This window comes from Heterocephalus glaber, unplaced genomic scaffold (assembly GCF_053883595.1).
Source record: "Heterocephalus glaber isolate CG9 unplaced genomic scaffold, H.glaber_assembly_v1.0 deba00000943, whole genome shotgun sequence".
Classification (NCBI taxonomy): Eukaryota; Metazoa; Chordata; class Mammalia; order Rodentia; family Bathyergidae; genus Heterocephalus; species Heterocephalus glaber.
The window spans coordinates 14623578-14649421 of record NW_028258175.1 but is presented as its reverse complement, the minus strand read 5'-3'; the positions used below and the strand labels follow the sequence as shown (position 1 = coordinate 14649421).

Genomic DNA, 25844 nt, shown 5'->3' with positions numbered 1-25844 from the left:
ACTGTCCTTTGCCATCCCCACCATCATGGTGGCAGCAGGATTAGGACTGTAAGGGGCAGTACCCAAGGCTCTCATCATCTCTCCCAGAAGCCCCAAGCACTTTGTCTTACATCTCATTGGCCCAAATCAGGTTCCATGGCTGCCTCTAGCTGCAAGGGGGCCTGGAAAATGGGATGTTTGCCAAAAGCAAATGGGGTTGATGTGATTGGCTTCTATCAGGGTCTGGACACTTTGCCTCCTGAACAAACCAGGGCTCTGGGACAAAGGGGAGGGGAAAATCAGAGAGGTCAATAGCCAAGCACATCTGCCCTAACTCTTGTAGCCCTGGAGGGAAGAGATGTCAAGGTGAAATTGGCAAGAGTATGGGCCAAGACTGAATCTCCACTGCCACTTACCAGTATGGAACTTTGGGCATGTTGCTTGGCTTCTGTTGGCTCACCTATAAAATGGAGATAAAACAACACCTCACTCACAGGACTGCTGTGAAGATTCAAATGGGTGTACACATGGAAAGTGCTGAGGTCTCCATGCCAGACACATAGCAATGCTTGATAAATATTAGCTCTTTTTTCCTTAATAAGAGACCATCTCTCCACCTTCCAGAAGAGCTAGTTTTTAACTAATTGAATGGACTCCTCACTCTGATGGACAGCTGGTGGTGGGATCCAACTGAGGTTTGTAAGTTGAAGATCAGAACTGAATTGTTTGGGATCCGATCAACCATCCTCCTTTGGTTGGAGGTGAGAAGAGGGAGAAGGGGAGAGGGAGGGGGAGAGGGAGAGGGAGGGGGAGAGGGAGAGGGAAAGAGAGAGAGAGAGAGAGAGGTGGAAAACAGTGCCATCTCATACAGATCTTGAGAGTCCTGAGGTGACTCCCGTGAGATCCCAGCAGATCCCAACATACTTGTCAGTGTGCTGTGGGTTTGGCTATGTAGGGTACAACTTATTGGCTGTGGAGTGCAGTCCTGAGATGGATGAAGGATGAGGTGGAGGGCCCTGGAAAAGGCTGCTATAGCCGGGATACGTATGGGAAACAGACTAGCATGAAATATGCCAAGACTGTCAGAGAAGACATGGTCTCTGATACACACAGGTCAGGGTTATATGTAATTTTAGTTTCCTTTTTTTTTGTACTCGTTTTTCATATTTTCCAAAGTGTCTACAGTGATTGGAGATTTCATTCTATCGTCATATAAAAATGTCTTTTTAAAACACAGAAAAGAATGCAATCAATAAAGTTCTTTAAAAAAATTTGTTTTTTTACATGTTAGCTCCATTTCCCAGATGCATGGCTTATGCAGCATCACTTCCTCTTTCTCTTTTTATCTCTGCTTCTTTCTCATAGTTAATAATAAAAATAGATACCACATAGTGAACGTTTTCCCATGTACATAGCAGGCACTGTGCCCAGCATTCGACAAAGCATACTTATTCTTGGGCCAGGGATGTACACAGCTCAGTAGCACCACACCTGCTTAGCAAGTGCAAGGTCCTGAGTTCAATTCCTGGTACCAGAAAAAAAATAACCGTAAAGCATATTTATTCTTAAGGAATAGTACTATTGTCAATTTTGTTGTAAAGATGAGAAAACTGAGATTTAGATCATTAAAGTGTGATCCTATTCGTCCCAGACTCTGGTTCCTAATCACTACTCTCTCTTTTCTCTTTCCATCTTCTCTATCACCTTTCAAAAATTACCAGTTAGGTATCTCTGTCAGTTCTGGGTAGTAACCCAAAATTTCTCACCTTCACCGTGATTTACATTTTGGACCAAGTCATTCTCTGTTGTGGGGGGTGAGGGGCAATGCACTGTAGGGTGTTTAACCTTATCTGTGGTCTCCACCCATGAGAGAACAGTAGCACCCCGCACCCCCTCCCACACACCCAGCTGAAATAACCAAATACCCAGTACAGTAGTACCTCAGTTCACGAAAGCTTCTGTTTGCAAACAATTCGGTTCACGAACAGAAGTGTTCAGCAAAAATTTGCCTTCGTTCACGAACTCCGCGCCAGTGACAGACATGACTGTAGCCATCTTCCTCTGACGTGTGGGCGTGGCTTCCTCTAGTTGCGATCACAGGCGCAGACAGACGTATGCGCGCTTGCTGTGAAGCTTTTTAGCTCATACAGTACTACACAGTATTAGTCCATCCAGCACGGCTTCAAAGAAAGTACAGAGTAAGCATGGTGGTAAAAAGAAAGCACAGAGTGGTAATGAAGGTGACAAGAATGTGCAGAGCAGTAATGAAGGTAACAAGAAAGTGCAGGGTAAAAATGGTGAGAAGGTTTTGAAGAAAATAACCACTGAATTGAAGAAGGAAATTGTAGAAAAGCATGAGTGTGGTATTCATGTGACTGATCTGGTCTCAGAGTATTAGATACCGAAGTCTTTATTTTTTAGAATCTTTATTTTTAAGAATAAAGATGCATCATAGGAGCTGATATGGCAAATGGAGTCACGATGCTAATCAAGCAGAAGACACAAGTGCTGGAAGAGGTGAAAAAAACGTTTGTTAGTGTGAATGAGAAACAGCTGGCAGGTGATAGTGTTAGTGAAGCTATGATCTGTGAAAAAGCCAGAAAATTGCACAATGATTTATTACAAGAAACCCCTCTACAAGTGAAACAAACAATGAATTTAAAGCCAGTAGAGGGTGGTTTGGTAAATTCCACAGGAGAAGTGGCATCCACAGTGTGATAAGACCTGGTGAGGCTTCCAGTTCGGACAAGGCCGCTGCAGAACCCTACAAGAAAGAATTCACAGAGGGCTGGGGATTTAGCTTAGTGGTGCTGCCGCCTGCCTCACAAGCGCAAGGTCCTGAGTTCGATCCCTGGTACCACAAAAAAAAAGAATTCACAGAATTCATGAAAGCAGAAAGATATGTCACTCAACAAGTGTTCAACTATGATGAAACAGGGCTCTTCTGGGAGAGGATGATGAACAGAACCTATGTCACGGAGGAGGAAAAGACCCTGCCGGAGCACAAGCCCATCAAGGACAGACTGACCCTTTTGCTGTGTGTGAACGCAACTGCCAATCTGAAGCACCACTACTGTTGTACCATTCCCAGACCCCTCATAAATTCAAGGAACAGAATGTGAGCAAGGCCAGACTGTCATGTGGAGGCCAATGGGAAAGCTTGGGTCCCAAGGCAATTGTTTATGGAATGGCTGCATGAGGTGTTCACATCCACTATTAAAAAATATCTTTCTGACAACCAACTGCCTAAAAGGTACCTTCTTCTGATGGACAATTCCGCAGCACACTTCTCAGCCTTGGTGGGTGATATGGATGCTGAGTATAACTTTATAAAGGTCAAGTTCCTCCCCACAACATGACATCTCTTCTGCAGCCAATGGATCAGCAAGTGACCTGCAACTTCAACAAGCTGAACACACAGGTGCTCTTCACCAGTGTTTTACTGTCACTGAAGAAACATCCTTGACTCTGAAACAGAGTTCTGGAAGAAACATTTCAATGTCCTCCACTGCATCAACCTCATTGACAAAGCCTAGGAAAATGTCATGTACCAGACCTTAAACTTAGCCTGGAAGGAGATGTGGCCAGAATGTGTCACTGAGGTGACTGTGAAGCATCTGAGGCACAGGTAGTGGAGGAGATTGTGTGCATGGGCAAGAGTATGGGTCTCTGATGGTGCAGACATGGAGGAGCTTGTTGAGAACCAAAAGGAGGAGCTGTTGATGGAAGAACTTGTTGAACTTCAGAGTGAGCAGCAGAAGACTCTTGTTGAGAAGCATTCCACTGAGGAAGAGGAAGGCAAGGAGGAGTTAGCAGTGATGTGATTATACAAAATGGAATGAGTGCCAGGATTTCTTTGAGAAGCACCACCCCAACATAACTGTAACAAACAGAGTGTTGAATCTGATGAATGATAATGTAGTCTCTCATTTCCAGAGGGTTGTGTAGCACAGGAAAAAAACAAGTGACATTAGACAGTTTTTTTTCATCAAAATTGATGCTGCTGGGCTGGGGATTTAGCTCAGTGGTTCTGCCGGCTGTTTTGCAAGCACAAGGACCTGAGCTCGATCCCCAGTACCAAAAAAAAAAATTAACTCTGCAGCTAAGAGACAAAGAAGAGAGGAAACCCCTGAAAGAGATCTCCCTGATGTCTTTATGAAAGGGGCTGACTCCCTTCAGACAGTAACCTCCTCCCCACTCACCTTCCTGTCCTCCAGGCCAGAAATCACCTCAAGAAAGGTCAGTGTTTTCCCTCTACTGTACTATACTTTGTTTCATATTTTTGTGGTTAAAAATACATATGATTCAGAATGGATTATCCTTATTTACATTGAACCTTATGGGAAAATCTGATTTAGTTTGCAACCAATTCAGTTCACAACCAGAATCGTGGGATGAATTAAGTTCACAAACAGAGGTGCCCCTGTATGCCTCCAGACATGCCAGATGTCCTCAGGGACCAAAGCTGCCCTCACCACGAACTACTGACACAGCTAGATCTCTGCCATAGTTGTGGAAAAGGATTCTGGAGGTCCTCCAGTTGAATGACTGCTAAAAGCCAGCGAGAGCAGTCCGTGTCCTTCTGGCAAGCTCAGACTCATTCGAGGCAGCTCACACCTGCTAGGGACATTCCAGGGTAGGGCATGAAAAGTGCTCCACATGCCTCTGGCAACAAGAGATACAGGCAGAAACAAGCATCCCTGCCTCTTGTTCCAAAAGCTGGGATGCTGAGATTCGGGTGGATGTGGGTATTTCCAGATCAGCAAAGGGCAGGGGTCAGGCTCTTGGGGAAGATGTTGTGGGATCCCCCGCTTCAGTCTTCTTCGTAGCTCCTGGAGCACAACCAGTCTTCCACACCCGAGGGTTCCACAGCCATGGGTTGAGCCAGATTGCAAATGTTCAGGAAAAAAACGTGTCTGTGCTGAACATGTACAGACTTGTACTTCTTGTCAGTGTTTCCTAAATGAGAGCAGTTAGTGGCTATTTATGTAACATTTACATTGTATTAGGTATTGTTAAGTGAGCCAAAGGTGACTTAACGTATAGGGGAGGATGTGGGTAGGTCATACCCAAACACTAAGCCTTTTATATAAGGGACTCCAGCATCCTCAGACTGGTAGGTATCACAGGGGCCTTGGAACCAATTCCCTCGCAGACTGAGGGATGAATGTATTGGACGTGCATTCATCTTCTGTGTTGGCTTTGAAAGTGGCAGCTTCATGACGTCCTGGTCGCTGATGCATCCCTGGAGCCTAGGACAGTGGTCAGCATAGCAAATGCTCGATAAAGACATGCAGAGGGGCGTACACTCCATGGAAAAGTGATTTGAGAATATGTCTCAAAGGTCATAGGCCTTTGACCTCAGTCATCCCACTTCTGAGAGTCTGAACTTATCTCCCCCAAAACAAGCCAACATAAAGAAAAATGCTTAAGTGAATTAACATGTATCTATTGTACCCAAAATAGGACAAGGGACCTGAAAAGCCCACCTAGGTAGTTAAAATAAGGACTTAATGAACACAACCTTATAAATCTAGTTGGTGAAGTTCCAGGCAGCCGTTATAAATATTGTTTCTATAACACACACACACACACCCCCCTATAATGCATAATGCAAAACTGTATGTGTAGCCCGGTTACTGAGATTACAGGAGCGAGCGCCTTCCCACTGTACTCTTGGTGGGAATATAATATGTAATTCCCCTGGAGGGCAATTGGAAATTCCTACTGAAACGTAAGTGTTCGGGTCACTTGATCCAGAGGTTGCATTTCTAGGAATTTATCATAGAATTGTATCAACCAAAAACTCAGTTGTCTGTGCACACATGAATGGTTAAACAAATTATATCTGCCAATAAATGTAAAACTATGTATCCATTAAAAATGAGTAGGATGGGGCTGGGGATTTAGCTCAGTGGTTCCGCGGCCTGCCCTGCAAGCCCAAGGACCCAAGTTCGAAACCCGGTCCCCCCCACCCCAAATGAGTAGGTTTGCATGTTTTGACTGAATGATCCAAATTATTACATTAAAAATTCAATTGCAAAATATATATTCTATATAGTAATAATGATGTTATATATGATAGCATAAGCATTTTTTAAAATTTGGAGGACTGCACATCAAACTGTTAACAATGGTCCTTTCTAAAGGAAGACTTTGTGTTTTGAATTTCCTCAATGCTTAAATGTTTTTCACATAAACTGATTTAAAAAAAAAACCTGAAACAAAACAGGCAACATGAGCCAGGATACACCAGACACATGAAGTCTAGAAAAACTCTATGAAGGTTTCTTTAACAGCAATCGATCATTTCTGAGTAGTGGGATAATGGGGCAGTTTTTGGATTCTCCTTATGAGCATAAAGTATACAGTGAGTATGTGTATTACTCAGAGTTCTCCACAGAGACAAAAGCAGTAGGCTATAAGGCAGGGTGTGTGTTAGGGAATTAGGTCACAGGGTCAGAGTCCCATGACAGGCCATCTGCAAGCTGGAGAACTGGAGAAGTTGGTAGTGTGGCTTGCTTCCAGTCCAGAAGCCTCAGAATCAGGGAGGCTGATGATGCAGCCCCGGGGAACCATTCCAAAGGGTGCAGAGTCCAAACTTCTAAGGCCAGAGGGCAGGAGGAGAAGGATGTCTTGCTCCCAGAGAAGGTAGGGTTGGGGAGAAGACAGGGAGACAGACAACACAGAGGTGAGGAGAGCACACATAGCCCCTTCTTTCTTTTTTTGGGTACTGGGGATTGAACTTGGGACCTTGTGTTTGTAAAGCAGGCGGTGGAATCACTGAGCTAAATCCCTGGTCCTTATTGCCCCTTCTTTCTTCCTTGTCATTTTCCACCTGGCCCTCAGCCCACTGGTTGGCACCCACCCACATGCAAAGAGGATCTTCTCTACTCGCCCCACTGCCTTGCAGGCCAGGCTGCTCTGGAAACACCCTCCGAGACATTTCCAGAAACATGCTTCACCAGCCATCTAGGCATCCCTCAGTGCAGTCCAGATGATACCCAAATCAACCATCTCAGCCTGTGCGGTCTTTACGAGGGCTGATCCACTCCCGCAAACCTTCTTTGTCCAGATCTACTGTTGCATGACATTCTGTTTCCCCAGGATGGACGACATCCAGCTCTGCAAGGACATCATGGACTTGAAGCAGGAGCTGCAGAACTTGGTCGCCATCCCAGGTAACCGTGCGGAGCTTCACCTGGCCTTAGCAGCTCAGGGACCCCAGCCTCCCCTGTCTGTATCCCTGGGGTCAGAAGACAAAGCTCATATCTCCTAGCATGGCCTCATTCTTGCAGTGTAGTGCTCCCTGGCCACATGATTCAAATACATGTGGTTTAATTCTGCCAGACTTGTGTTTAAGTCCTTTTTGACCTTGGGCAATTCATTTCACCTCCCTGAGACTCAATCTCTCGTCCTCAGAAACATGGGGTAGTGATAGTAATAGTACCTAACTCCTTGGATCTAGATATCATTGTGATAAATGTAAATATAAATAAATATAAATGATAAATAAATTGCCAGCCAAGTGCTTGGCTTGATATTTGGCCAAAGAGTCCAGTAAATATTAGCAATTATTATCTAGTTTGAGGCTAGGTAAAGTACAGTGGTTATAAGCTTTAACTTAGGAGTAAAACCTACAGTTGCTATTCATTATTATTATTTGTAATGCTGGAACTCAAACCCAGGGCTTATGCATGTTAAGCAAGGGCTCATGTACACTATGGAAAGACTCAACCACTGAGTCACCCCTCCCCATCCCTACATTTGCTAGTTATTTGACTTTGTCTTAGTCATTTTCTCATTGCTGAAATACAATACCTGTCACCCACAACTTAAAGGAAGAGAGCTTTAGGGCCGGGGATTTAGCTCAGTGGTGCCGCCACCTGCCTTGCAAGCAGAAGGTCCCGAGTTTGATCCCCAGTACAAAAACAGAGGAGAGGTTTATTTTGGTTCACAGTTTGTGGAGGCTTCAATCCATAGTTGGCTGGATACATGGCAGAAGGGCACGGTGAAGGGCGGCTCACCACGTGGGATGGGAGCAGGGGACCAAGAAAGGAGCCAAGAAGGGAGCTGTAATCTTCCAAGTCAGATCTGCATTGACCCACTTCCTCTGGCCAGGCCCCTCCTCCTAACACAAGTCATCTTCAATGCCCCATCATCCAGTCACCATTCAAAGATTCCACCTGTGACCCCATGCGGCTTTAGGGGAACATCTAGATATATAGTGTAACAGGCCTCCTCCCCCAGAGAACCCTTCTTTGACCATACAGTCCGGGTAGGTGGCTTCTGTGTGTCCTTCCCTTATCAAAACACTTAGCAGATAATTGTCTGTTGACACGTATATCTTCATTCTTCTTGAAGGCATACATGAGGCCCTGGTAGGTGCTAAGGAGGGATTAATGAATGAATAAACACAGATACATGTCAAGAACTTGGCCTTCGAAAAAAGTGGAACAGGCCTGAGAAGCACCCACCACTGACCCTGACATGAATGTCGGTGTCATTCTGTTAGTTCAGTGTGTCCCCAGAGGCTGCCCTGCAGCAAAGCCCAAGCCAGATGCTTGGCATGCAGTGGTGAACTGAGAAGGATTTGCTATTCACAGAGCTTGCAAGTCAGTAGACAGAGACAGGGTTTGGCACACAGAGGTGCCCATAAATGGCAGCTATCACTGGCCAACAGGGGCTGCATAACGATCAGGGCTCCTCAACCTCGACACTATTGGCATTTGGGATGTCATTTGGGGGTTGATAATTTTTGGTGGGGGCGGGAGTGGCTCTGTAATGTGCCTGTTAGGATACTGAGTGGTATCCCTGGCTTCTACCCACTATCTTCCAGAAGCACATCCCCCTGCCCAGTTGTGACAACCAAAAACATCTCTAAATATTGCCAAAAGAGGGGGAAATTGTCCCCATCTAAGAACCACTGCTTTAGGGTCCAGAGATGTGGGTTGAATTCAGGCTTACTGGGTAAGTGACCCTCACTGAGAAACCTAATTTCTCTGAGTCTGTGTTAGCCAGCTTCCTGTCGTTGTGACAAAAGGCCTGCAATATATAAACAAGTTAAGAGGAGGAGAGATTTATTTTGGCCAATGCCTTCAGAGGTTCTAGTCCACGGTCAGGTTCCATTGTTTCTGGGCCTGTGCTGAGGCAGAATGCCATGGCAGGGAGCATTTGGTGGGGCAGAGCAGCTGGGAAATGGAGAATGAGAGAAGGAGGAGCCAGAGACAAAAATATACCCTTCAAGGGCACATCCCAGTGACCTACTTCCTCCAACTAAGCCCACCTCCTGGAGCTCCCACCACCTCACAACAGCCCTTTAAGCTGATCAGTCACTTCCCCAAGGCCCCGCCTCTGAACACTGCTGTCCCGGGGACCCAGTCTTTAACATGTGAGCCCTTGGGGGATTTGGGGGTCCAAATCATGTCTTATATTCCTTATTTGTAAAATGTGACCAGTAACGCGATTCTCATGTGGTTGCTGTGACATCCCATGATGTGAACCCAGTGTGTAGGCGCTTAAAGCGGCCGGCTGTACAGACAGTGTATGCCGCGGAGCAGGAGCAGGTGCTAGTGCTTTAGGGACATACAGGTGCCAGGCACTCTACAGGCTCTGGGAATAGATGAATGAGCACACTGTTCTAAGTGGAAGGAGGTGATGACTCCGGGGGACAGGGTTTCTTCGGGAGATGATTAGAATGTTCTAAAATGGAGAGCGCGCAAGCGCAAGGACCTGAGTTCGATCCCCGGTACCAAAAAAAAATAAAATAAAATAAAATGGAGAGCTTGGCTTAGTTGTAGAGTTCTTGCCTAGCATGTGTGAGACCTTGGATTTGATCCCTGGTACCACCACACACACACACACACACACACACACACACACACACAAGGTTCTAAAATGGATGGTGGCAGTGGTTGCACAAGTCTGAGTTTACACTAGGAACAGGTGAATTGCATGGTGTGAGTTATATCTTAGTAGAGTTACCCCCAAAAGTTAAATGTCACATATAAAACAATAAATGAATGGGGGAAAACATTAAAATCCAGACACCACCCACTAGGAATTCTGATTCAATTGGTCAAGTGAAGAACTTTGCCACTGGTAAGGTTTAAAAGCTTTCCTAAAGTCTGGTGTGGTTGTGCATGCCTATAATGCCAGCTACTGAAAAGAGTGAGGTAGGAGATCCACGTAAGCCCTGGATTTGAGACCAGCCTGGGCAACAGAGTGAGACCTCATCTCAAGAAAATAAAAATAAATAGGGCCGGGGCTAGGGATGTAGCTCAGTGGCACCGAGTCTGCCTCGCAAGCACAAGGTCCTGAGTTTGATCCCAGGTACCAGAATATAAATAAATTAAGTAAGTAAGTAAATAAAAGCAAGCTTCCTGGTTGACTGGGATGAAGAGTCAGGTGTGAGAAGCAACAGACCTGTTGCACTGTCTCATTTTAGACTCCTTCCAGGAATAGTTTGCTTGAAAGGTCCAGAAACCCAGTCAGGCTCATATGTGCACCAAATGGGCGGTTACTAGGAGGGCAGAGAAGCCTTCTAGAGCCCTCCGCCAGTGTTTGTTTCTTGTGGCTCTCATAACAAATTGCCACTGCTTTCTCTCGCAGCTCTGGAGGAGTTGGCAGGCTGTGTTGGCTCTGAAGGCTCTAGAGGAGAATCCTCCCTCGCCTCTTCCCACCTTCTGGTGGCGCCCATCAGTTCTTGGTGGGAGGCGGCCTAGTCTTCACCTGGCCTTCTCCCTGTGCCTCTGTGTGTCATCTCCTCTTCTTATAGGGACACCCATCATCAGGCTGGGGCTGGCTCTAATGAGTCTCACTTAATTTTAGCTGAATTAAATATATCTGCTACATAACTTCCACATTACTTCAGAAATAGGCTATTTCCGAACAGGATAGACACGAACTTTGGAGAGGAAATAGTATTTCCAGACAGAGTAGACATGACTCTGATGGTGGTGAGGTAATACCCACTGCGGGCTTGAAGCTCAGCCCAGGCTCACAAGGGCCTGAGGTAGAAATGAGAAGACAATGGAATGGTCTTTGCTGCTCACCTCCATTTTGGGAAGCTATAAAAGGGAAGACCACTCACTTTCCCTTCCATGGTTTCCCTATGCAATAAGCAATTTTCAGGGCCTCTATGTTCCAATTCCCACTTCCCAGGAGACACTGACGGGTCTAGCATGGGTCACTATGACCTCTCTGGGTTGTTTTTTGTTTTTGTTTTTGAGACAGAGTCTCACTCTGGTCCAGGCTGGCCTCAAACTCGTGGCGATCCTTCTGCCTCCGCCTCCTGAGTCCTAGGGTTACAGGCATGTGCCACCATGCCCAGCACTATGACCTTTCTGGAGGGAGGACTCTCAGGGCCCACTGTTGGCTCAGAGGGGACATGGGGGATCACTGAGGCACAGGAAACCTGAGTGTGTGGCCGGCTGTGGGTTCCCGAGGGACCTGCAGGCCAGAGGGCTCCACTCAAGGCAGGGGCAGCCTACAGAGCATGTGTGGCAACAGGTGGTTGAACACACTGATTGAACCAAACCGAGAGCCTTCACACTGAGCTACTTCCCCAGCCTTTTCTTATTTTGAGACAAGTTCTAGCTAAATTGCTAAATTGCCCTGGCTGAGCTCCAACTTGGCCGTCCTCCTGCCTCAGCCTCTCAGAGTACAGCCACAAACCAGCACCACGCCCAGCCCTTTAAAATTTTGTTTGTTTTGTTTTGGTACCGGGGATCGAACTCGGGTCCTTGCGCTTGCACAGCAGGCGGCAAAACCACTGAGCTAAATCCCTGGCCCTAGCCCTTTAAAATTTTTTATTTGAGACAGAGTCTTGCTAACTGCCCAAGCTGGCCTAAAACTTGTGGTCCTCCTACCTCAGCCCCATCCTGCTCGAAGTAACCGGGATTACAGGCATGTAGTGGAATAAACAACATTTTAATGCACGAGAAAAAAATCAAAATGTATCCTAGTAATCTAAGAAGAGCACAATGCCAAAATATAAATATGGACAGGTTCAGTACTGATGTTCCACAGCAGAGGTCAGGGCTGTCACAACTGCAGGTGGAGGCACTCAGTCCCACACCAGAATGTGTCCCACCCAACAGATGCCATAGACCAAGGACGTGACTCAAGCTAGTCTAGGGTTAGTGAGCAACCGACCCCAGGTACTTAATGCCAATCCCGCTGATTGCCCTGCAGTCTTCTCCTTCCCATCGCTTCCATGCAAGAATTCAGATTTGAAAGTTCTGGCAGGCTCCTCCCCTCTGCTCCTCCGTCCGTCTTGCTGGATGTCTTTGTCTTCCCTGTACCAGCGCCAGGTATCTAGATGGATGTAGCCCAGTTCAGGGGAAGAAAAGCCAATAAATATTTCTTGCAACACATCAATAATAAAAGTATTACTAAGTAAAGAGGACAGAGTAAAGTGAGCATCTGAGAAAACCACATTTCTTAAGCCAGGGTCAGAAAAATAATTCACCAGCACCTCGATGGAGATTGGTAACTGTGAATGGAGAACACCAGGGGAACTTCCAGCTTGGAGGGCTTCTCAAGGTCAGGCTGGGATGCCTCATGCCACCCCCGCCCACTGCTGCTACCACCTCCGGAGAACTGGGGATGCTAGGTTGAGGCTGTGAAGGCCGCAGGTGCCTTCCCCTTGGATCTAAAACTCGTGTCCTTTCATAGGGTTTTAGGGAAAGATTAAATTAGTGGTTCTCAACAAGGGGCAGTTTTGATCTCGGGAGTATCTGGCACTGTCTGGAGACATTTTTAGTTGTCACAGCTTTTGGAGGGGGAGCTGTAAGCATCCAGTGGCTGCAGGCCAGGCATGCTGCTGTGCCCAGCACAGCCCCAAGACAAACAAGCAGCCCCCAATGCCAATCGTGCAGAAACTGAGGAACCCAGGTTAAAAGACAGTGTAAAGCTCATGATGTTATGACTATAATTACAATGGCTTCAATTTATTAACCACTTACCCATCTGTGCACTGTTATGAGGTCTGCTTTTCCTCCATTAAATAAGTATTTATTTCTTTTATACCTGGTTCAGTAAATATTTAATCTGGAGGGCATAAATCATTAAAGCACAGTGATAACATAAACTGAGTGTCTGAGTGAGATGATGGCTCAGCTTTCCTAGCATGGGTAAGGCCCTGGACTTAATCCCCAGCACCACCAAAAAATAAAATAAAATAACTCTGTATCATAATAGCAGCTAACTTTTCATAAGCCCTTACAATGCACCAGTCAGGGATCTAGGTATTTCCCTTGATTTATTTCTCCTGAGACATGCAATAGCTTTATGATTGTCTATGTTAAGAGATTGGATGCTCAGAGTGGTTGAGGAATGTGGCCAAAGTTGCACAGCTAAAAAGAGTGGGAAGCTAGGGCATCAGGCCAGGACTGGCTGGACAACAGCGAGGGTGTCAGGTGTGATGGGAGGCACGGACCAGGGAGACCAGCTAGGAAGCCACAGCATGGTCCTGGGAGAATGATGGCAGCCCAGCTTAGGAGATGACTGGAAGAGATGACAAGCAAGTGGGAGGGTCACATGGCCAGCCTATGGAGGTGTGAGGAACCAGGGTATGTGATGCCAGAAAAGAAGGTGAAGTTGACAAGCTGGAGTTCTCATGGACAAGTAGCTGAGTGATTCTGGTGAAAGGAAAGAGTCAGCTCATTAAGCAGGTTGGTGGTACCTGGATGAAGGCAAGGGGTGGGGGGTTGCTAGCAAAGGTATGCGACACAGCCAGGTGAGGAGCATTGGCCAATGACTTGGAGACTTGTATCAGTCACTTTCCCATCCATGTGACAATATACTCAACACCCACAACTTAGAGGAGGAGAGGCTTATTTTGGCTCAGTTTCCAGTGGGCTCCATCCAAAGTCAGCTGGAGGTGGGGCCTGGTTGGAAGAGGTGGCTCACTGGGGCCGTGATGTGGAAGGGTGTATCTCTCTCCTTGGCTCCTCCCATTATTCTTTGCTTCCCAGTTGCCATAATGGGAGCAGCTTTTCATCCACCATGCCCCTCTGCCATGCCATTTTTACCTTGGAGCTGACTGACCATGGAACTAATCCATTGAAACTGTGAGCCAAAATAATCCTCCCCTCCTGTAAGTTGCAGGTGTCAAGTGTTTTGTCTCAGTGATGAGGAAAGTACTAAGACACCCAGAAAGTGAAAGGTAGAGCCTAGATTCCAACCCTGACCCACGGGATTCATGTGCTTCAAATATTTACACTCAACCATTTATTTACTGATGTTTTCTTCTTCCCAGAGAAAGAAAAAACCAAGTTGCAGAAGCAGAGAGAGGATGAGCTAATCCAGAAGATCCACAAATTGGTTCAGAAGAGAGACTTTCTTGTGGACGACGCAGAGGTGGAGCGGTTGAGGTGAGAGGGCTGCATGTCCCGAAGCATGAGGCTGCCAGATCCAACCCTACCCCCTAACTCATGACCTGCTCTGGGGACTCACAGCCTTATCTGACAAGGATAGTCTCTGGGATTGCTTCCCAGACACTGAACCCAAAAGAATCCCACCCTTCTGGCCTGAGGACTGATTTCATATTCAAGAGAAATATCAAGTTAGCCCCCAAAGTCTTGCAAAGGCCTGTGTGACTCAGGTGATGTCATTCAAGGAGGTAACCAGGGAGGAACTGCACATGTTAGAGCTCCCTACATCCTCCCAACTCATAAGGCAACTTTTCAAAACCTCTCGTCTCTACCAAAACTCTGATTTGCTTCCCTCTCCTGACCTCTCAAATTACCCACTTTGTCCTTTTCTTTACCTTCCCCCCAGTGGCTCTGATACTTCTCCTACCTACCTACATGTACCTCTCACTTGGACTTGCAGAACCATGAACCCTGGAGCCACAGTGGAGTTCCCAAGGAAACTGGGCATGGGGAAAGCTGCTCATGTTCATTCTTGAATACTTTTTTCCTAGAACAAAGTCTTTGCTGTCTCTCTTTGTGAAGGCAACTTCTTTAGTCTTTGGTCCTTTGAGGTCCCTCTCTGCAGCCCCCTAGGCTGTGTGTTGCCTAACTCAGCTCAGCTGGCCCACCTATTTTATTCCTTGCGACCTTGAAGATCTGAGTTCACTTGCTTTCAGAGATTGGCCACAAACCTTGTGGAAACAGATGACCAGAGCCGCTTGAAAGTACAGGGTCTGGTGTGGTGTTGCCCAGATCACTGATCCAGCAGGAAACCTGGATCCTATAATGCCCTCTCTCTGTCCTAGGGTCTTACCCTAGCCCTGGGTCACCATGTACCCCATTGTTGATATTCAGAGCAGGTTCATCAAACACAATATCACACAGCACACACACATAGCACACAACAACATATATGCACCATTCACAAGGACCAATACCTGGCCCCCACACTCTAATTCTCACCACATCTTTTTAGTGCCTTGATGTTTTCCTTGCTTACTGTCTTCTTTCTTCCATATCTGCCTTCCCAGGGAGCAAGAAGAAGATAAGGAGATGGCCGATTTCCTGAGAATCAAGTTAAAACCTCTAGACAAAGTAACCAAATCTCCAGCCAGTGAGTGCATGCATTGTTCCTCCTCCTCCCTCATGAAAGAAAAAAGGATATTTCAAAGCAATAGCCCAGAGGTGCATGACAGAATAATTTTTAGAGATCAGACTTGAGCATAGGATGGCAGCAGGTAGGGTCAGCTTCATGGGCCTGGAGCGCGTGTGGTTCCCAGGCCCCATGCTTAGAAGGGCTGAGCACTGAACTTCTGCTATTGCTGTCTTGAAAATCTTAATATTTTTGGAACAAGGAGTCTTGTATTTTTATTTTGCCTTGAACCCCAAAATCTATGTGGCTGATCCTTGAAGCAGCTGTCCCTCCCTAATCACATAATTTTGTGGATTTACAAAAGGAACTGGGTGACCACTATTGGGGCTAGAATCTCTGAAAGAAGTAGAAGTACACTTCTCAGAGAATATTAGCCTTACAAGATACTTAGAGCAAAAAGGGTTCTGTGTAAAATAAGTTTGAGGATCTCTGAGCACTTGACCCTCTATTTGGAGGCTCGTGTTCCTTATGATATTAAAGTGATAATGGATCCTGCTGTCAAGGAGCTTTCTTCTCTCCGTTGACTCACTGTTTCAAAAATGTCTCTAACTGCTGTATTAGGGAGGCCTCTTTCAGTTATAAGAAATGGACACCCAATTCAGCTGGTCCCCTGAGACTTATGTACTCCAGAAGGAGGAAGAGCCATAAGAACTAGAGCCTTAGGGACTGAACACTATTAGAATTCCCTCATTTTCCAACTATTTCTGATCTCTACCCTTCTTTGCATGTCTCTGTCATTTCCCCCTAATACACGGGGCTTCTCCATGGGCCTGAACCCCAGAACCATAGCTTTGTAGCTCCAAGGAAGCGTCAGATTCTTTCTCTGGGTATCTATGTACATAAGTCTCAGGGGATGACTCAGATTGGTCCTTCTTGTTGCCAATGTTGCCACCCCTTAGGCCTATCACTGTCACCAGAGGCTGGAGTGCAGTGATTGGTCAGGTCTGTGTCACATGCCCTCTTCTGGAGCCACGGAAACATGAGCTGTTACCAGAGAAAGAGGGACTAGAAATCTTTCTGGGAAAATAAAACTCAAAAAGTAGACACTAACTACATAACCATAAATCTTGTTTTCTATGCTGTCCATTGGCATCCCATGAAAACAGTTGTAGAACACAGGAGTAAAGAAAGAAAAAATTGTGCTCCCTTCTGCTGGTTCCTAAAACCACAAGGCACAGGATCCCTGCCTAAAGTCAACATCCTCAGTAGATTCTCTCTTCCATGAAAGCCAAAGTAGAAAAACCCCACCTGACAGCTTGGAGGAGCAAGGAAACTTGCCTTCTATGTAGGGTTATAGATAGAAAAAAGAAACAATTCTGGCAAGAAATCAAAACACCAAGCTTGCATTTCAATCAAGGGGACAAGTATATGCCCCAAATTTACACTATTCATTTGGTGCTGGAATCCCAAGTTGAAAAATAAAAATTAGTTGAAAGACAGTGAAATCTCTGGGACCCTGGCAGGAGAAATGCAAAACTGCTCAGTAGGGACCTTTCTGCAGCCCATAGTATACACAGTACTCCCACAAGTAAAGCAACTCCTCAAAAAAGGAGCTTTCAGTAAAATTTAAAAACCCATGAAAAAATTTACTACCATGAGGGGAATCAGTAATGCAACAAAGAGAATGACCTCCCAAGAATCAGACGCAACAAAACTATTTTAAAGACAATAAATAAAATATTATTGAGGATAAGACAAGGAAAAAAACCATAGTGAAATAGCAGGATGCTGTGAAAAAGAATAAGTACATTGGGGGAGTGGCCCATCATCACAGTGCTTGCCTAGCATGCAGGAGGCCCTGGGTTCCATTACCAGCACCACAAAAATAAATAAGATAGGGGTGGGAATTTAGCTCAGTGGTTCTACCGCCTGCCTTGCAAGCTCAGGATCCCGAGTTCAATCCCCAGTACCAAAAAGTAAGTAAATAAAATATCAAAAAATAAATAAGATAGATAGGTAGATAGATAGATATACAAGCAAATAAATAAACCAACTGGTGCAAGCTGTGTTCTAAAAACAAAGAATAAGGAGACATGTAAAAAAATAGCCTTCTAAAAAATTATTGTTACTGAGATAGAAGCTTGATGGACAAAATACAGACATAGCTGAATGCATGATTCATAAAGTAGAAGGCAGACTTGAAGGAATTACCCAGAGAGGATAGAATGAGAAAGTCCCGCTTATTTTTAACAGACATTTGAGAAAGAGACAAAACAGAATAAGTGAAGCGCTCTGAAAAGATAATACAATGGACCCTTAAGTTATGACCGACCTGACATATGAACAACTTGGGTTAATTAGGTTAATGGAAGATTCATCTGCCTCTTGTTATCTATAGCATGTACCCAGGTAAACATCTAAAGCTCAGCTGTATTGACTTAGGACTTGAAAAAAGTTCTCATTTTGTCTACTCACCAAATACTTCTTGAATCCCAGGTCCTCTGCAGGGCTTGGGAGATACAGTGGTTAGGGCTGCTGACTGCGAGAAGCGCTGAAAGCTCTGGCGGGCAGCTGAAGTAAAAGCTGGGCCCATGGAAAGTGGAAGCAGTCACTAGCCCATCTAAAGTGCACACCCACACCAGGGCCTGGCCAGGGGTCGGAGTAGGGCTGGGGCTGCCCACGTGGGGTTCTCCTCAACTCCCATCTCCTCTCCCCCTCCTTCTCTGTGCTCTCCTTTGCTGCAGGCTCCCGGGCAGAGAAGAAAGCAGAGCCTCCACCTAGCAAGCCCACAGTGGCCAAGACAGGGCTGGCGCTCATTAAGGATTGCTGCGGGGCCACCCAGTGCAACATCATGTAGCCCCCACGTGGGGTGCCCCGGGGCTGCGGGGACCCCCTCCCACCCTCTTGTCGTCATAGCCCCCATTTCACTGGGGCTCAAGAACTCTCCAAGGCGGAAGGGGTTAAAGGCAAGCCTGTGACTGCCACCAGGGGCCATGGCCGTGGCAGGCAGGCCAGCCACCCTGTACAGAGTGTAGCAATAGGGAGTCCCTCACTGTCGCATGGCCCTCCCCAGAGCATGCCAAACCCAGGAGTCTGTCTCACCATTTACCCAACCACCAGGAAAGGTCCTCCCTCACAAAAGTGTATCTCCACTTCTATCTAGCTGTATCTAACCCCACTGTGCTGAATGAACTGGGAGAGGGGCATGATCCCCAGGTGTGTATAGTTGTAACTTTTCGACAATCTAGCACCATGCTGGACACATCCCCCACCCACCTTCCTAGCTCTGCCATCAGTCCTGGCCCAAAAGGGCACAAGTCCCCTCCCCTGTCTGTCCTCTCCCAGGGACTGTGCTCTGGACGGCTCCACCTGGCCCACGCGTCTCTCAGGTGCCATCAGTATCGCCTTCTTGGAGACCAATGGCCTGCCCTACACACCGAGCTAGTGAGTGCTGTTGTGGTCACATCTCCTCTTCCTCTCATCCCATGCCCGGGCCTGATTCACATCAGGAGGGGTCTGCCAGAGTGTGGAGCAGAGTGAAGATGGCAGGCCTGGGCAGGAACAGATCCAGGGCTCGGACGAGGTAGCTGAGAGCTGGAGGCTCCCATGCTGAGGCCAAGAAGGATGAGAAGGAGACCCGGAGCAGACGCAGACCCAGGTCCTCTTCACCCACCCAGGCCACTGCAGGAGTGCCAGCAGGACGTGCCCCACCAGCCCGACACAAGACCTCCGTGAAGAACGGGGCCAGGCAGGAGAGGCAGCCTGACCCAGCCGTGTCCCATCATGTGATGTATTTGAGCCAGCCTAACAACCCCACCTGTGTAGCTTGATGGACCTTTGCTACAGCCAGCCCGGCACAGCCTGTGTGACCTCTCTACGTGTATGTTGTCGTGCCCGGCCTAAGTAGTTAGCGTAACTCAAGATTCGCTGATGCGCAATCACCCATCAGAGAAAATAAAAATGGAAACCACGTACATAGCATTTTAACAGTTTTTACTTTTCTTCTTGATTATGGGAGTAATTCATGTACACAGTAAATAATTTTTAAAGTATATAAAGCATAAAGAAGTTTGTTTTTTTTTTAAATACCCATGAGTCCTCTAATTACAGACCTCTGAGTTTTTGGCATGTTACCTTGAAGTCTTTTTTATGCATTTTGTTTTTCCTGATTGGCCACTGTACCATTTTATAACAAGTTTTTCCCCCCACTTATTGTATCACTATTTCTTTGCATCATTAAAAGTTCTTTGTAAACATTAAATACTCTTCGTAAGTGTTCAGAATGGCTGGTTAGTAATCCATCTTGCAATTACACTGTCATTTGTCCTCATTTCCTCATTACTGGACTCACATTTACAAAGTGTCTTGGTTTCAGTATTATAATAATGTTATGATAAATGTCTTGAGGAGGTAAAACTTCATCTTAAGTTCTGATTTTTCCTTAAGATAAACTCTTTCTTTTTTTCTTTTCAGTGCTTGGGACTGGACCCAGGGCCTTAGATGTTAGGCAAGTGCTCTACCACTGAGCTACATCCCCAGCCCAAGATAAACTCTTAGAAATAACAGTCTTGGGCCATCAATGAGTAGCATTTTCAAAATATTTCTAGATCACAAGTGAATGCACAGGCGTCTCCACACACAGCGGCTTTGGAGTTGACCCCGAGTATGTTGGACTGGGGGCCCCAGAGACTTCGGTTTGATGGCCCCTTCCAGGGGACAGCATCACTCTGTCTCTGATGTGTTTCTGTTCAGCCCAAGCTTTGTCCCCACACTGCTTCCTGCCATTCTGATGCTGAAGAGATTTCCCAAGCCACTCAAGCAAGGGACACCCTGACCTCCTTCTGTACCTAGACCAAGCATGAAGCCAGGCTGAATGGGTGTCGCAGGGATGCCGTAACAAATTACCTCAAGCTGGGCGGCCTCAAACAATAGAAATCCAGCCTCCCATGGTTCTGGATGCCAAAAGCAACAAGATGTCTGCAGAGCCATGCTCTCTCCCAAGGCTGCAGGGAAGATGCTTTCTTTGCTTTTTCCAGCTCTTAGTGGATCCTTGGCCTTGCTTGGGTTCATCGGTCCAATCTGTCCCCTCTTCATGTGACCTTCTCCTCCTCCTGTGTCTCTGTGTTCTCTCTTCATCTTACAAGGACACAAGTCACTGAATTAGGGCCTATTCGAATCCTGCATGCTCTCTCTCATCTTGATCCTATTTACCTCACTTCTGTAAAGACCGTATTTCCAATCGAGATTACAGTCTGAGGTTCCAGGTAGAGACGCATTTTGGGGAGCCACTGTTAAACCCACTACAGACCCTTCCCACTCTAACTCACAATAAGTCAAAGTTCAGGCCGCAAAGGGCTGTTGGCTCTCTCTTTCTGGTGGGAAACGTGTGTCAGGGAGGCCTGACCTCAGACCAGTCACAGAGCTGTCACTCACCAGTGTGACAGACCATGGGGTAATTGGATCCTCAATAAAAACCACTTCCACTAGGCCCTGGATCAGGGCTTACTGTAGCTTCCTGCTATTCCATTGATTTTTTTTTAAAGCAAACATTTATTTAGACTTCCACAGAAGAGCAGAAGAAGGTAGTAATTCATGTGCTCCTGGATCACGGGGCTGCTGCAAACCTGACACCTTGAAGGCTGTGGGATCCTGCAGGCCCAGACTCGTTCCTGTTGAAGGCCTGGGGAAGACATTAATAGAAGTCACATTTATTGCAGCTTATCACTGTGAATTAAGCAATATACACACATCAGCACATTTGCGCCTCACATCAGCCCAACAAGGCAGATCCCATTATGACTTCCTCATTACAGGTGAGAAGGTGGCAGTAAATCCATGGCCCAAGGTCCCACAGGCAGTTAGTGCTACACTCACCATTCAGCCCTCTCTCCTTTGGCCTTGATAGTCCTGTCTCTTTTTTTGCATGTTTATAAACTTTCTCTCTTCTCCTCCCCCTCATTAAAAAAATCCCAAAATACCACCTTTCATTCCATCACCTCCATTTTTGTGGTACAGTGGACTCTCGAGTTATGACCGGTCTGAAATATGAACAACTTGGGTTACGACTGGAATTTTATTTTTCAGTACTGAAAATTGAACGTAGGACCTTGTGCTTGTGAGGCAGGCAGTGCCACTGAGATAAATCCCCAGCCCACAACCAGAATTTTAGTTTTAATTTACAAAGTCTTGAGTTACAACCTGAATGCCAGCCGCTTGTGCTTCCAGATGGTCTGATAGATTTAACCCTTAAAGAGTTCTGGAAGGAACATTACAACTTTTCCTGTGTGGGGTTAACTGAGAAATCTTGAGCAATGTCTCCCCAAGGACACAGATCTGCTTGTATACAGGAAACTTTGAAGGCTGTGTAGAGGAGCCTGAGACTTCCATCAACTAACTTGAGTTACAACCAGCCCATGAGAACAAATGGAGTTCATATGTTAAGGGTCCACTGTACTGGGTATTTAACCTAGGGCCTTCGCATCAACTACCTCCCAGCCCTTTTTCATTTCTTATTCTGAGACAAGTTCTTGCTGAGCTCCCATTTTTTTTACACTCCTGTCTTCCACATCTTCACAGCCTTCTTTACCCTTTATACCCTATTTCCATTATCTGCTCTCCAGCTCCCTCCTGAATCTACTTTAATCTGGTTTTTGTCATCAGATTTCATCATATTCCAACCTAACCTGTTCCTGAGGGCTGCCTGTCTCCAGGCAGAATTCCACGAATTCTCCTGGAAAGGACATTCAACATTCCCCTCTCAGAGTTATTAATTCAGAGGCAAATCAGACCAGTCTTCTGCATGTCTCTCTCCAGAGTGGTGTACCCCTCAAAAGATCTCCTTGGCCCACTTGAAAGGGGCATAACTTCCTGCAAAACTTTGCTAGGGTGAAAAGATGTCTTGAAAGGACTGCTAAAGGTCTTTAGGAGCTTTTAATGTTGAAGTTTTTAAAAAAGCAATTTACTCAAATGTTTTTAGGGTCCTTTCATTTTGGGGGGGGGCACTAGAGATCGAATTCCGGTCCTTGAGCTTGCAAGGCAGGCGTTGGAACCACTGAGCTAAATGCCTGGCCCTCTTTTCATGTTCTTAACCAGGGTGGTAGTGGCAGGAGCTGGGTAACAGGTGCTTTACCAACGCACCTGCAAGACGTCCTTTCCAAACTGGCTCATTTAAAAATCAAGAGGGAGATCTTAAAAATGCTCCAGTTTTCTAACCAGAAGTTTGCGTAGCTGTTGATTTCCCCACCTGAAAATGAGTTGAAACGAAGGGTGGAAAACGAGATCTTGCCCAGGCTGTCGTCCAGTCCCCACCTGAGGACTGCCAAGCCGAGGGCCTCTGTGATGCCCCACCACTGTGCCATCTCACACGTCTAAAGAGGAGTGGCACGCAGGGAGGAGGGGCTGTGTGCACAAAATGAAAGAGGACAGAACTGGATTGGTTTATAATCCCTTCCCACAAAAACACTGACAGAAAACCACTCACTTGGAAAACTCCGATTTGATGCTTGCTTGTAAAGTTTATTGACAACTGTTTGGTCCCAACACACAAAACAGCACTTGAACCACAAAAAAAGTGTTCAAACAAAATAGACAGTTAAGAAAGAAATCTCTTCCCCCAAGCCCAATCCAAATCAAACAGTGCAAGATGGGAAAGGGGCTTTTGGTGATAACTTTTGTCTTTTTTTTAACAGATAAATCTCAGCTGGTACATCTTTCCATCCAGAAATAAAGCACTTTCTCATATTAATGTACATACATCATTTTGTCATCATTTAATTAGGCCTCTGGATAAAAAAATAGATGGGAACTGGACTGGCCACTGTGGGCAACACCATGAACACAACGTGCTTCTGCTGCATTTTCACATTTTTCAGCAGCAATTGTCAGTCACACATGTGTCCCAGGCTAACTGGCAGCTCCAGTAAATGGTATGAACACTCACACGATAGTGCAGGACACCTTTTTCTGCTGCCCAAAGAACCTGTTCTTTGAGACTGTTCCAAGTGACTTGTAATGATGCCTCACACGTTTTTAAAGTCCACAATTTTCTACATGCTAGCAAAACTGAAGTCCAAGCATGCAAACTCGGCCTTATGAAGTCTCAGTATAAGGCAACTGATGTTCTCAACACCAACTTTATCATGTTGTTTAAAAGCATCTTTTAAAAATTGTACATTTGCATTTTACTTCCTGTAACACTATGTCTGTAGCGGAAATGGCTGCAGAAGGATTTGGAAAGTGCCATTAATACTTTAGAAGGGTTTTCCAGGGTTGTTCTATCTTGACTGGGGCATGTACTGAGAACTGGGAATCACTGGCTTCATTTAAAAGGTTTGGGGAACAAAAGCCTAACTCATAAAAACCTTTCTGTAGTCTTTACTTTGTGGCATTTTATCAAAATGCTGGATACAAATGAGAGCCCATTTTTTGGCTTTCTAGAAACTAAAAAAACATAAACATGTCCCCAAAAGAAACCATCTAACTAGTGGAAGACCTTACGCCAACAGGTTTTTCTGCTCTATGAATGAATCCGCCTTTTTTGCCCAACAAATACAATCCATTGTAAATGTCAGGTTTCTCCAGCAGGGGTGAGAGGCCACCCTTGGGCAGACACCTCTGGCACCCACAGAGGAAGGACATTCCACAGGGCAGTGCCCCTAAAGGCTGGCTTTTCCCAAATGCTAGCATCAGGCCACACACACACACACACACACACACACACACACACACACACACACACACACAAACACACACACACGCATCCAACAGCAAGTAGCAAGAGTAAAAACAGATGCTATTAAAAGACACTGAGCTAACACACACACACACACAGACACACAGACACAGACAGACACACACACACACACACACACCCCTCCACACACCCTTCTTCAGACAAAAAACTTCCCAGCTACGAAAACCTGCTTTAAAATTACAAAAACAAGGTTAAGTTGATCAACCTTGGCCTTCACATGTATAGATAGAATTCTTGTCTCTTCCTAGTGGAAATAGTATCAATTCTGCTCCTGTTAAAGTACTTCACCACTCAGCTCTGATTTATAATTTATGCATTTGATGCATATTTTAGAAAATCAGACTCTTTCCAATACTGCCTCTTGACACACAATGATGTGTGCTGTAATTCAAACGTTGACCTTAAATTCATGACATCAAGACCATCTCCTTTTCCTTAACCTAATCCACCTCAAACTGGAACAGTGTAGAAGGGAAGCGTAAAAATCCTTAACTTTCTAGAAAGCTCCAAAATGGAACCCAAAAATGGAAATGTTTAAAAAAATTTGTGATGAAGCCACATTTGTCGACTACAGACACTGTTAAATAAAAAACAAGAGACACTTACAAGTCACAGGGAAGCCAAGAACCTTCGTATTCCAACCTGAAAACAGCTCATTTTCTCATCTGCCCTTCACCTTCAATGTGTGAATGCCCAGGCCCACAGAACAGGCTTTGTTCCAAAGACGCATCATGCATTTGGATAATACTGTCGGGAACACCAGCAAGCCAAGGAGCTCCACTGTGCTACACGGAGGGTCACACCACCACCGTGGCTCACTGGAAGTCAAACCACTTCCTGCTACCTGACTTCTCACTGCTTACCCTCTTCTGGACCACCACTGCGTTTCATAATAAAGAAGAATTTGGTAAAATATATTAAAGGTTCTTTGACAAATGTCAGAAGTTCTTTCAAATAACCGAAAAAAAAGAGGAAGGAAGAAAAAAACTTCAGCTGAAAGCTGAATCCAATGTAAAAGAAACAAAAACATCACGGGATACATCTAAAGAAGTGGCTTTTGAGGGGGGTTCACTGAAACAGAAAAGGATGTTTTTTGAGCCCATTTTTGTGTGTAGAATCAGACAGTTTTTTTCCCCCATCCTAATTCTATGTTCAAAATGGGAGTTAAAGCTTGGTTATAGGTGCAAAGGAAAAGTTGGCTGCCAATTTTATTCTATTCTTGGGTTGCTTTTTGGCTGGGCTTTCCACGGGGTCCTTGCTGAGCAGTGACTCAGGAGTGTCTGAGGTGGGATAGGGAGGCACTGGGGTGACACAAGAGGAGCTGGAATCAGAGGGTGGGTTTTCCTTCTTCACTGGTACAGGAATTTCAATATTTTCTTCTTGCTTTAAAATCTTATTTTCTATAAACACAAAAATCAAACAGATTCAGTTATAAGACTTATAAGCAGTATTAATTTTTATACAAACAATTACAGAAATCAGTATGGACAGTCCTCAAAAAACTAAAAATAGGAATTCCACTTGACCCAGCTATACACCTCCTACGTATGTTCCCAAGAGAGTTAAAGACATCATACTACAGTGATATATACATACCTGCATT

At 45.7% G+C, this 25844-nt stretch overlaps 2 protein-coding genes across 12 annotated transcripts in view; one reads left to right on the top strand and one right to left on the bottom strand.

Moving 5' to 3' along the window:
* The window catches only part of Bmerb1 (bMERB domain containing 1), a 109451-nt gene extending 89701 nt beyond the window's left edge, over positions 1 to 19750 (top strand). The window contains exons 3-6 of one of the 2 annotated variants that reach the window (XM_004855775.3): positions 7087 to 7160; positions 14243 to 14357; positions 15428 to 15510; positions 18234 to 19750. In XM_004855775.3, the coding sequence (XP_004855832.1) occupies positions 7087 to 7160; positions 14243 to 14357; positions 15428 to 15510; positions 18234 to 18346 (385 nt within the window). In that variant the 3' untranslated portion in view covers positions 18347 to 19750. Of the gene's footprint in view, positions 1 to 6828; positions 7161 to 14242; positions 14358 to 15427; positions 15511 to 18233 lie in introns of both variants that reach the window. The other variant, XM_087209201.1, reaches the window with a different exon arrangement.
* Positions 19466 to 25844, bottom strand: part of Marf1 (meiosis regulator and mRNA stability factor 1) — a 46841-nt gene continuing 40462 nt past the window's right edge. For 9 of the 10 annotated variants that reach the window (XM_021237202.2, XM_013076349.3, XM_021237205.2 and 6 more), the window contains one exon: positions 22984 to 25641. In XM_021237202.2, the coding sequence (XP_021092861.1) occupies positions 25406 to 25641 (236 nt within the window). In that variant the 3' untranslated portion in view covers positions 22984 to 25405. Of the gene's footprint in view, positions 21170 to 22983; positions 25642 to 25844 lie in introns of those variants that run through there. The other variant, XM_087209199.1, reaches the window with a different exon arrangement.